The sequence below is a fragment of the Syngnathus typhle genome, linkage group LG2 (genome assembly GCF_033458585.1).
Source record: "Syngnathus typhle isolate RoL2023-S1 ecotype Sweden linkage group LG2, RoL_Styp_1.0, whole genome shotgun sequence".
In the NCBI taxonomy this organism is placed as follows: Eukaryota; Metazoa; Chordata; class Actinopteri; order Syngnathiformes; family Syngnathidae; genus Syngnathus; species Syngnathus typhle.
Genome location: NC_083739.1, coordinates 12,840,886 through 12,852,063, shown reverse-complemented (window position 1 = coordinate 12,852,063; position 11,178 = coordinate 12,840,886). Strand labels below are relative to the sequence as shown.

Sequence of the window (11,178 nt, the reverse complement as noted above, 5' to 3'; positions counted from 1 at the left end):
TTACAACACATGTGAACAAAAGACATGTTTAATATCAATGTTTTTCTTTTTAATTATATATCAAACGTTGCATGTAACAAAATTTAGCATTGATTTGAGACAATTCTGTTGGTGTCATTAGAGTCATACTAGAATTAAATTGAAACTGAGAGATACTTATTGGGTACTCATAATGCAAAGGTGTATAAGATCCCTACACACTCTTGAAATGACAAATTTGCTGAATTTGTTTGGGGTTATTCTTTTTGTAGTTTCAAATATTGTTGTTTACACAATTGCACTCATGTTAGTACGTTTGAAGAAAAATAGCAACAAACACGAGTTAAGTACAGCTCAGATGTGAGTGCGTATTTGATATATTTTAGAAAAGCAATGCAAAAATACACTGTTTCACTGTGAATTTTTTTAAATTCTATTATTTTTACTTATTTTTCAGTTGTTGTCTTTCTGTCAACCTAGTACTCGTGGGCTGCTGATACAAACCCAGCGGAACATATGATACAATTATTAAATAGTTCATAAAAAGATTACAGTTGATGGTTTTGCAGGACTATTCGTGCACGCGCACGTGGCGTGAGCGAGCAAAGTAGGCTTACACTGTACACTGTCGCCCCGCCCACCAGCAAGGCCGTGACGTCATCCGGCAGCAATGGGAACTCGAGCGAGCGCTGGTGAGTTTCTACAAACCAATAATATCGCTCAATTCTGCCTTGTCACTAGAACAGGGAAGTAAAGCGCCGACCCGGTTCGCTGGCGTTTTCGCGTTTATTAATTACCCGCCAACAACGTGTGTTCTGTTAGTCTTCTCCAGAACGGGCACGTAGGTAAGACTTTGTTTTTGTTGAAATGGGCTTTTGCCGAGCTTGTACATGCTAGCTTGGAAGAAAGCAGCTTGTGTTGTCATAAGAGCACGTGAAGCTAAGCATTGATGACACGGCGATTTTTGTTATTAGTGAGCGCGGTTGGCAGTCAGCTGCAAAATACCTCATGCAAAGCAAAACCGCAGAAGCCAAAAATGCTATTGTCTTACTTTTACGAACCAGTGTTAGCGTTTGATTTCAATGAGGGAACCTGAATGATGGACAAGAATCGTCACCTATAAAGGTGCTCAGCGGAAAGGTTGATCCCTGCTTAATACGGGGATTTGGGGCAGGATTTGACTAATATCATTATACTTTGTCTTGGCTATTTGTAGAAGTTGTAGTGACTGTTAGTTAGTTGAGCCCAAACCCACGTGCTGTCCGTTGTTTAGTACCTGCTATTTGTCAGAAGCGACTTAACAAATAATAATCGTAGTAGACCAGGAAGCACTGTCCAACTTTTTACTTATCACTCAAAGTGGAGGAATTTCCTACACAGCCACTTTCTTTCTAATGGACGAGGAAGTAATCTTGTAGTAATACAGCATTCCCATGGCATGATACAATCTATTCAAAGCCGGTAAAAAGTACGCACAATTAAACAAGAAAATAAATTTTTGAATGTTTTGCTTCTCCAAATCTGTTGTGCCAATGCTTGCCAGTGTGTATTCCTCCATGGGTTTCCTGTTTTTCTTTTAATTAACCCCTTTCTGTTTTTTTCCATCAACAGATAGAAAGATACCCCTCGAATTTAGTTAATGTCAAGAGTAGAATGTACAGATATCTATCTGTGTTGAAATGTAGAGAGGGTTGTTGTTTCATGAAGTTTTTAACTATCCATCCATTCTCAGTTTCACATGTCTTTGTCCTCTTTGCTGTCTTTTTATAGTGAAAATGAGCGCCATTCCCCTGTCTCGCTCTGAGGTGTTTGGAGAGCTGAGGAAGGAGCTGCACAACGATCATGAGTTCCGACATTCCGACGTTCATGTATTTATCATCATGGGAGCTTCGGTGAGAATTGAAGTGTGACTTGTAACACTCTAAAAGGCCACAGGATGGCGCCAAAGCCCCAGTTAATAGGAAAGCAGAGTTGGAGAACCCATCTGAGAGACAGCTTTGTAAACAAGTGAAACTTAGCCTGGGTTGTTTGCAATCTAAAATCTATTTTTTTTTCACGAGTAATACTGAAAGATGAATTTGAAATGTTACTTGGGTTTTGATATCGTAATTTGGACATACTGCATCCTAATTTAATTATCTATTAACCAGTGCTTTCCAGATGTGCACTTGGGTAACCACTTAACTACAGTGGATTGAATAAATCCATTTGTACAAATAGATAGATGTTCGAAAGAGTATGTTGTAAGTATTCAAAAATACCAAAAAAGTTGCACGTGACCTGATTGAGGAAATGTTGAAAGTGATTTCGCTGAGCTTCTCCAAATAAAAAGGGTGGCTCAGTAGTCCAAGGTTTCGAAAGCAACACCTCAAGGTTCCTCTAAGCTCAGAATTTGGATGATGTCGTCCATTCTGCAATGTCACTATAGCACCGGCCATTTGAAGACCCTTGAAGGCATTGTTGACTAATTTAACTCTGGAAGTTGGAATGACTTACCATTTCAGAATGATAAAGAAAAGAGCAAAATTGATCTGTGTCTCATTTGTGGATGAAAGATTAATGAAAGTGCGGTCAAATGTATTTGTCAAAATGGCAGTTACATTCATCATCATGATTTTCATTTTGTCACCACTGGTTCTCTTTTGCTAAAAAGGCAAAGGAAAAAAAACACTCGCTGAAGTCTCATAATATTTGCTGACATCTCGTGATGTCACTATTTATTATGGCTAATGGCTAAACTGAGTTACTTTTCGAGTGCTGGACTTGAGTATCACGGAATTCGTTCAAACTACTGCCACCTGCTGGCCCGAAGAGGAAGCGGAGCGACTTAATTAACTAAGATTGTTTGTGGCCTTATGAAGTGAAACTTTAAAGGTCCGTTTTTTTTCTTCTGTTTTTTGTTTGTTTGTCCAGTCAAAAGAGCACTTTCTCTGCCGCGTAAGGATCTAAGTATTGCCTTCCAGGGTTACCACTTCACTCTTTTGCTTTGTTTGCTCTTAGTTGACTTGTGTTTTTTGCTAGGTCATTGGTTGTCAGCATTTTCCTTTCAGGCCGCTCTACTAGCAGATAAATAAATAAATGGAAAGCATGTGTTGTTTCACTCGAGTTGAACCTGTTTACTGGTGTAAATGCTTTTTATTTCATTGATGCTTGTTCTACTAATAACTAACAAGTAAACACAAGGTTCGCTAAAGTCTATAAATCATTGAACCCAGTTTGAGCATTTTCCCCATTAGCCATAAGAATTTATTTTTGCACACGTTTCCGCTAGAGGCCGTCTTTGTGTTGTTGAGTCATGACTTAGTTCAGCCGGGCAACCTTTACAATATTTTAAATTCAACATTACATTTGTGTGTTTGGACCTGCAGGGTGATCTGGCCAAGAAGAAAATCTACCCAACTCTCTGGTAAGTCAATTTATAACCTTGGAAAAATCCTTACATGCAGTAATATTGAAAATTGCAATGCCATAACTTTGTTATGCTTTCAGTAACTTCTGAAAGTTGTCTTTCAGGTGGTTATTCAGAGACGGTCTCCTCCCGGAGAAAACATTTTTTATCGGCTTTGCTCGCTCTGACCTGACGGTAGACGCCATCAGAGCATCCTGCATGCCGTACCTTAAGGTAGCAAAGCTCTTGGTAATAACGGAAATGTCACCTGGTTGTGATTCACCGGCATTCCATCTCCCGACCTAGGTGACCGACTCTGAAGCAGATCGCTTGTCAGTCTTCTTCAGCAGAAACTCGTACATAAGCGGAAAGTATGCAGATGAAGATTCCTTCGCCAATCTCAATAAACACATCCTCACTTTGCCGGGAGGAGCCGAAGCAAACCGGCTTTTCTACTTGGCACTGCCACCCACAGTTTACCACGACGTTACCAAGAACATCAAGCACCATTGTATGAGTGAAAAGTCAGTGTGCACTTTTTCCCCCTCCTTTATCATTTGTGTGCGACTGGATGTTTTGAAGGAAATAAAGGCAAAAAGATGTGTTCTCCCATCTGGTTTTTGTAGAGGCTGGACCAGAGTGATTGTCGAGAAGCCGTTTGGACACGACCTTCAGAGCTCCGAAGAGCTGTCCGCTCACCTGTCTTCCCTTTTCACCGAAGACCAGATCTACCGTATAGATCACTACCTTGGCAAGGAAATGGTGCAGAACCTTATGGTGCTCAGGTAAGAAATAACAAATGTTGCATTTTTGGGTGTATTAGAAAATTCTGCAATTTAGGATTTCCCATAAAAAATACATACAATGACTTCCTTATGTAACTAATTAAGGTCACAAGAGTATCTGAATTAGTTTTTCAGGCAATGCAGTTTGACATCACTGCAAACTATAAACTTTGGATCTGACATCATAAGACATGATCATGTTTACCTGTTCTTAAATGAAGGCATTTATTTCCAAATCATCTCCACCAGGTTAATGTCTCACAGCGAACCAAAAGCGTTCATTCAGCAAAAGGAGCTTGCTGTCATGAACAGCTGTGCTTTTTGCGTGCCGTGCCTTTGACGAAACCCTCGATGTGATGATGTTACAGATTTGGAAACCGCATCTTTGGACCAATCTGGAATAGAGACAGTGTGGCCTGTGTGGTCCTCACATTTAAAGAACCGTTTGGCACTCAGGGAAGAGGAGGCTACTTTGACGACTTTGGAATCATCCGGTGAGAGGCCGGAATGCCATTGCGCCGCGTTTCAATTCTCTTGGCCGTTCACCGATGAAGAGATGTGATTAGGTCACATGATCAGCTCTCATAATAATCAGCAAGATCACGTGCCACACAGCAGGCATCGCAGCTTCCTTTCTGCAATCTCTTCTCTTCTTTGTCCTGATTAGAGATGTCATGCAAAACCACTTGCTCCAGCTGCTCTCTTTGGTTGCCATGGAGAAGCCAGCCTCCACCAGCTCTGATGATGTCAGGGACGAAAAAGTGCGGTACTCGTTGTTCTTAGCCCCGCAATATAGAATTTCATGGTTGATTCTTTTCATGTTTGTTCTTCTCAAAGGTCAAAGTGCTGAAATGCATCAATCCAATTGTAATGTCAGATGTGGTGCTGGGTCAGTATGTGGGTGACCCAGAGGGGGAAGGAGAAGCCAAATTGGGTTATCGCGATGATCCCACCGTTCCCATAGGCTCGACTCAGTCCACATTTGCCACAGCTGTGCTCTACGTGCACAACGAGCGCTGGGATGGTAAAGTTGTGTGGCTCTTTAGAAAACATCCACACTGACAAATCTATCGTATTCTGATCCAAATTTGTACGCCTGCTACTTCCCCAGGCGTTCCTTTCATCCTCCGCTGCGGAAAAGCTTTAAACGAGAGGAAGGCCGAGGTGCGGCTGCAATTCACCGATGTCCCAGGGGACATTTTTGGAAATCAGTGTCGCCGGAACGAGCTGGTGGTCCGCGTGCAACCCAATGAAGCCGTCTACGCCAAGATGATGAGCAAGAAACCCGGCGTGTACTTTTGCCCTGAGGAAACTGAGCTGGACCTCACCTACAAGAGCAGATACAAGGCATGCGTTGACGGGTTTCATTCGTGCTACCTACCGCGCGTTGCAAATAAGCGCTCGGCCTCGCAAAACAAAATAATTGTTGTTTTTTTTTGTAGGATGTGAAGCTACCAGATGCCTATGAACGTCTCATTCTGGATGTCTTCTGCGGAAGTCAGATGCACTTTGTACGCAGGTCTGTAGTCGGCGCTACCACCTGAAAACTGTTTTTAGAGACGTTTGGCGGCATTGAAGCAGTTTGCGTGCCTTTTCCTTTAAAAAAGTAGTACAATGAAAGATTCTAATGCCTCTACAGTGATGAATTAAAGGAAGCCTGGAGGATCTTCACTCCACTCCTTCATCAAATAGACAAGGAGAAGCCAGAACCTATCCCTTACAAATATGGAAGGTTAGTCACAGTTTTTATGTCTTCAATTGGAAGTAAAACACCTTTTGAGAGTCACCCCTCCCTCTTCTTTTAGCCGGGGCCCGGCAGAAGCAGATGACCTCGTAAAGCGAGTTGGATTCCGCTATGAAGGCACTTACGTATGGGTGAACCCCAACAAACTTTGAGTTAGAAATTCGATAGTTTGAGGGGTGCGCCATATTTGGTGAGTTAGTGTGTCCCGAAGCGCTTTACAGAGTGACGCACTTCCACTCGGTGGCTCTGGTTATTTTATCTCAGGTAAATAGGTTTTTCCTCTGAGCCACTTTATTAGAAGTGTGAGCAATTTAACAAAGCTGACAATCAGGACTTTATCCCGCTATGTGATTGGTTGTGGGGAACATTTAAATTCACTTCACTTTGGAAACAAAACCATTTTTTTTTTTTTGGGACCTAGTCTGATAAACATGCTCCCTATCATTCATTAACGAGGCAACTAACACATTCACTTAAGTCTTATACCAAACCAAAAACGATGGTAACTGCAGTAGAGTGGAACACAGGAAGGACTGTGCACAAGCAAAAACCTATCATTGTGATTGTAATACCACAAAGCTTTGATTGCATTTTGTTGATCACATTTAGTGGAGCTTTTTTGCCTTCTCTGCCTGTGGCCAAAAAAACCCAATGGCTCTTGTAAATAGACACACAGGAGAGTGCTGATCATTTTATCTTTGCAGCATTTACAGCAGTTTACATATTCACACTTACTGAAGTTCATTCCATGTTTTCCATATTCTACAAATCATGAAGCAGGTCTACACGTCAGCTTTGATTGTACTTGTAATGCCCTACGGTGGTGCACTGCTCTTTTCTGTCATGTCATGCTAGCAAAACTGTATTACGTAATAAACTACTTATGCTTCTTTATGAGCAGGTTTCATAGTAGAAGTTTTATTTCAGTTATAAATCATTTCAACTGACAGCAGTATTTTCCAAACGGCGTTTGCATCTAATTTTACCCAAAATGTTTCTGGATTGATTTCCTATTTTGGAAGTTTTAACATCCGCAGTTCTTACTTTGGTGCTGTATGTAGTTGTAACTTGGATAAAATATGATTGCACCAATTCCCAGATAGTCATTTATTCAGAGACAAATGTTGACATAACATTTAAAAATGCACGCGCTTAGGCAGTCATGTTAACAAATGGATGGACATTTCAGAAGCAAGTATTTGCTTTGCACAAATAGGTGCACTATCCGAGACTTAATGTAGCAACCGTGTATTCAAAGGCACTTGCGTTTAGTCAAATCAGTTGCCGGGCGTGATTAATATAAAATACAAGACAGGAAATGATTTGCGGACACTAAAAGCTACAAAGACATGAAGCAGGGTTACATGATGATGCAATAACTTCAGGTAATGGGACAGGTGTCCACTGGACGGCATTATTATTATTATCATCATCATTCCCCCTCATTCCCAACTAGTTTCATCGATCTTGTCCATATCTGTTGGAAGTTTGAATTTGAATGCATGCGTTTATGTCCCATAAATCTGGCCAAGTCACCGGTGACAGCCTCCTAGTGGTAGAAGTCAAGTATGACATTAAGAGCCTGGATTTGGTCAAGGTCTATCAGGACTTAATACAGGGTAGGGCAAAATCTTTCAAGCTTCAGCATGATTTCGTGAAATGAAAAGCACTTGAATTAAGGCCGAAGCGGTTGACAAATGTTATGTAGCGTCTCCATGGAGTGAACACGAGGGCCACTGCGTTGCGTCGCGGCTGCGGAGTGACTGGTCGCCTCACGTTTTGGATGAGTAACAGATGACGGAAGTGGTAACGCTTTTCATGTAGAAGGCACTTGGTCAGTGTTTTTCCATTTTACATGTGCTCTGGATGGTTTTGCAAGCAGCTGATGAACTCTGCGACTGGATGGCCTTGGTAGCAGATCTGATAGACAGCATTGAATAGTGGGAACCTGATGGAGGGCAATGAGTGTAAAAAAATTAGCCATTTGGTTGTCCCAAGTTGGGTTGCGTGTTTGATGCTTGGCTTACTTGTCCACCAAATTTTTATGCTTGAGGATGAGATAAACCTCAGCCGCAGTCGCCGGTCCTTGCAGCTTCTGACCGTTCAACATCTCTTTCTCAAGCTCTTCAATGGACTGACAGAGAGAAAATGACGTCTTGATAAAAACTCAGACACACTTGAGGTGTATTCCTCCCACTCACCTTGCCCGTCTTTGCAAAGGCCTCGGCCACTTTGCGATTGCGCCCACCGTAGCAGGTGGTGATGAGATCGGCGACGCCGCAGCTTTCCAGAAAGGTTGCAGAAGACACAGGCCCGGCAGTGCAGAAAATACGGGCAAACGCGATCATCTCCATTAGACCCAACCGGATTACTGCCGCTTTTGTGTTGTCCCCGAAACCCAGACCGTCACAGAAACCTGCTCCCACGGCAACAATGTTCTATACCATATGGAGAGGAGAAAAGCTCCAATGTTATTCAATATTACACAATACTCAATTCTCATGAATTCAATGGATATTTAATGTAACGATTCCACATTCACAATATATACGAGTTAAAAACTAGTAATGTGGTAAATGCTAATAATGTCAGCTGACATTTTGTGCCGAAAGCTCACCTTTAAAGCGCCACAGATTTCCACCACATCATGCTCTGGCACGACAGTCACGCGGAAGTTGTCGGTCTGCATGAGTTCCTTCAGCAAAGCCCCGTGGTTTTCGTTCTTGCATCCTGAAAGATAAAAACCCAACCAAGTTCTGAAAAGAATGATTACCAGAGCTAATGTTGCCTTCAGTTATGGTTTGGCTTAAAGAAGAAGCAGGCTGTGTTAAATGTTACTCAAACTGCAGACATGTGAATCCAAACAAGCCTGCTCTTTCGTTTTACAAGAAAATAGACGGCGGATTCAACAACCTATGCTTAAAAGTGCAATTTAGAACCTACACCGGCAAGAACATTTTCTTCAAGTTACTTTCAATGTTAAACACAGCTCTCTGATGCATGAATGGCTGCTTTAAAATTGCAGCTTGAGACTGTTACTACATCTGAACTTTGATTTCTCTCCACAAGGCTTATCAACTCTGTAAGACATTCCAAACTGAAATTAATTACATGCCCAATAGCCATCTCTTGTCTTATTCTGATAACAGAAAAAGGAAGCATATAAAAATAATTAACCTTCAAAAAGGAGTTAAGTCTTATACATAATGTTCAAATATGTGGTATGAAAATTCAATAAGACTGGGCAAGCAAACACGGTGAGAGTGAGGCCTACAAAACAAGCCCAAGCAATAAATAAACACAAACCGATGGTGGTCTCACAAAACTTTTCATCCGCTACTTCGTTGGCAATGTTGGCCCCCATCAGCACACTCATTGCAATGCCAAGCTTCTCTTGGATCACATCAGAGATGAGCTTCAGTCCATTGGGCCCCTCGTCAACACCCTACAAAAAAAAGTTGTTGCGTATCCAATCGAGAAGTCGTGTTCAGGTAAGCAGTAATACCGCAAAGTCAAACCTTGATTAGAGATATGCCAAGTGCGTCACTCTTTATCTTGCCCTTCATGGCGTCGCAGGCTTTGGCAATGAACTGATGCGGGATGACAAACACCAGAATGTCTGCATCACCGGCTGCCTCCACCAAGTCTGGAACTGCCAGCTGAAGACAAATGACATTGAGGCATTTATGTGATGCGCTATCAAATTCTATGAGAGACAGACAGAAATCATCTACATAGTAGGAAGTAAAATGTGCATTCTAACAAGCGTTCATGCAATAGCAAAAAGGCCAAACCAACATCCCCACAAATGTTTTGGTAAATGATAAGAAACCAACATGGTCTTACCACATTTGCAGGTAGCTTGTGCCCAGGAAGGTACTTCACATTCTCATGGTCAGTGTTGATAATTTCAGTCAGTTTGCGCCCATTCACCAACTCCTCAAACACCCACATTTTTACCGTGCTGTCAAATTTGGAATTCCGAGCGGCATTGGCGCCGACTATCTTGGCAATGGCAGAGCCCCTGTGTTGTTCATAATGTATGGTTAGTTTTTGACTTGACCCCAAAATATTTAGTTAGTCACATTAAAATTCTGTTGGTGTGAAGGTCCTTGATGGAGATTAAAGCTGTTCACCTCGTGCATGGTTGACCAGCTTTTTTAAAACAGAGCTACGTCTTGAGCACTGATTAATATTAAGGGCCAGCAATTGGAGACACACGTCTGAAATACCAAATTTGCTCAACCTAGAAATAATGATATTCATCCATGTGAAGACACTGATCATGTTTTTTTTTTTTACAATTATTACAGGTTGCACATCATAGATTTTTAGTTAAGTTTCCAGAAAAAAATGAGGGCAGATTTCAGGGCAGAAAAAGGGTTAATTTGCATCTCTGATTTACAAAACTTAGTAAAAATGATCAGCGTTATCAAATCAATATACACGATCACTTGTCTAACCATGAACAAAAAACATTTTAAAATGACACCTCAGTTGCATATTTGAATATATAATTGAGAGCTAAGTTGTGTGACTGGACGAACGGTCTGTGATGTATGACGTCACACAGTGGTCGAGTCAGGTGTCAAAAAAACTACCAACAGTCAGCAAAAAGGCAGCGTGCAAAATAAAAATCCTTTTTTGAACGACACGGTCAAATGAATGGCGAAGTACCACAGAGATTTTAGCGAAGCAAATGCTATGAGAAAAGCTGCTGGTTAGCTAGCTGTTGACACCCGGTCGACCGGTGATGCTAATTGGGCTAACAAAAGTAGCACCGGGGAATACAGTGGAGACTGCCACGCGTTTTGAAGTCAGCCCGATCTAGCACCTCCTTCCCTCGCTCGGTAGACATTGAAGCATCGCCGCTACTACTTGCCAATTTCCAGATCCGATGATGCAGACTTTCTTCGCGGCTGCCATGGTGAAAAAGCAAATCGATGAGTAAGTGCGTGAGTGAGAGAACTCTTCGTGAGGTTATGCAACAACAGTCAAGCAGTTGCCAGCCTGCCAAATGTGCCGATGTCCACTAGCCGTGCACTTCGCATGGACCGCCCATTGCTATCGACGCTCCAACCCCGCTTGGTCATTCATTCATCCATCGAGTCCGACGTGAGGTTAGTGGGCTCAAAGTAACTCGGACAAAAGTCTCAGCTCGCTTGTCTTTATTATCCGGGTTAAAACAAAAATATGACAGGAAATAGTACCGTCTTTATCAACCCGTCATCATGAAAATGTCAAATAATAATAAAACGATAAGGTGTCAAAGTCAAGGCCCA

General features: G+C 41.9%; 2 protein-coding genes across 3 annotated transcripts; one reads left to right on the top strand and one right to left on the bottom strand.

The window, feature by feature from the left end:
- Positions 1 to 553: 553 nt before the first annotated feature.
- On the top strand, positions 554 to 6,793 carry LOC133167056 (glucose-6-phosphate 1-dehydrogenase). Of its 2 annotated transcripts, none has more exons than XM_061297571.1 (13): positions 554 to 671; positions 1,750 to 1,871; positions 3,348 to 3,385; positions 3,493 to 3,601; positions 3,674 to 3,891; positions 3,994 to 4,152; positions 4,521 to 4,646; positions 4,820 to 4,913; positions 4,990 to 5,176; positions 5,264 to 5,499; positions 5,595 to 5,671; positions 5,792 to 5,884; positions 5,958 to 6,793. In XM_061297571.1, the coding sequence occupies exons 1-13, from the start codon at positions 650 to 652 to the stop codon at positions 6,046 to 6,048; spliced, it is 1,572 nt and encodes a 523-aa protein (XP_061153555.1). In that variant the 5' UTR covers positions 554 to 649; the 3' UTR covers positions 6,049 to 6,793. The 2 variants fall into 2 exon arrangements, with proteins under 2 accessions (XP_061153555.1, XP_061153564.1); XM_061297580.1 differs by lacking the exon at positions 554 to 671 and adding an exon at positions 678 to 824 and having other exon boundaries at positions 3,469 to 3,601.
- Positions 6,243 to 11,076, bottom strand: LOC133167071 (glycerol-3-phosphate dehydrogenase [NAD(+)], cytoplasmic). The gene is made up of 8 exons (XM_061297607.1): positions 10,779 to 11,076; positions 9,743 to 9,920; positions 9,415 to 9,555; positions 9,203 to 9,341; positions 8,514 to 8,626; positions 8,098 to 8,334; positions 7,924 to 8,030; positions 6,243 to 7,844 (listed from the first exon to the last, which is right to left on the bottom strand). Exons 1-8 carry the CDS (start codon positions 10,820 to 10,822, stop codon positions 7,748 to 7,750), a joined length of 1,056 nt encoding a protein of 351 aa, XP_061153591.1. The 5' UTR covers positions 10,823 to 11,076; the 3' UTR covers positions 6,243 to 7,747.
- Positions 11,077 to 11,178: the final 102 nt, after the last annotated feature.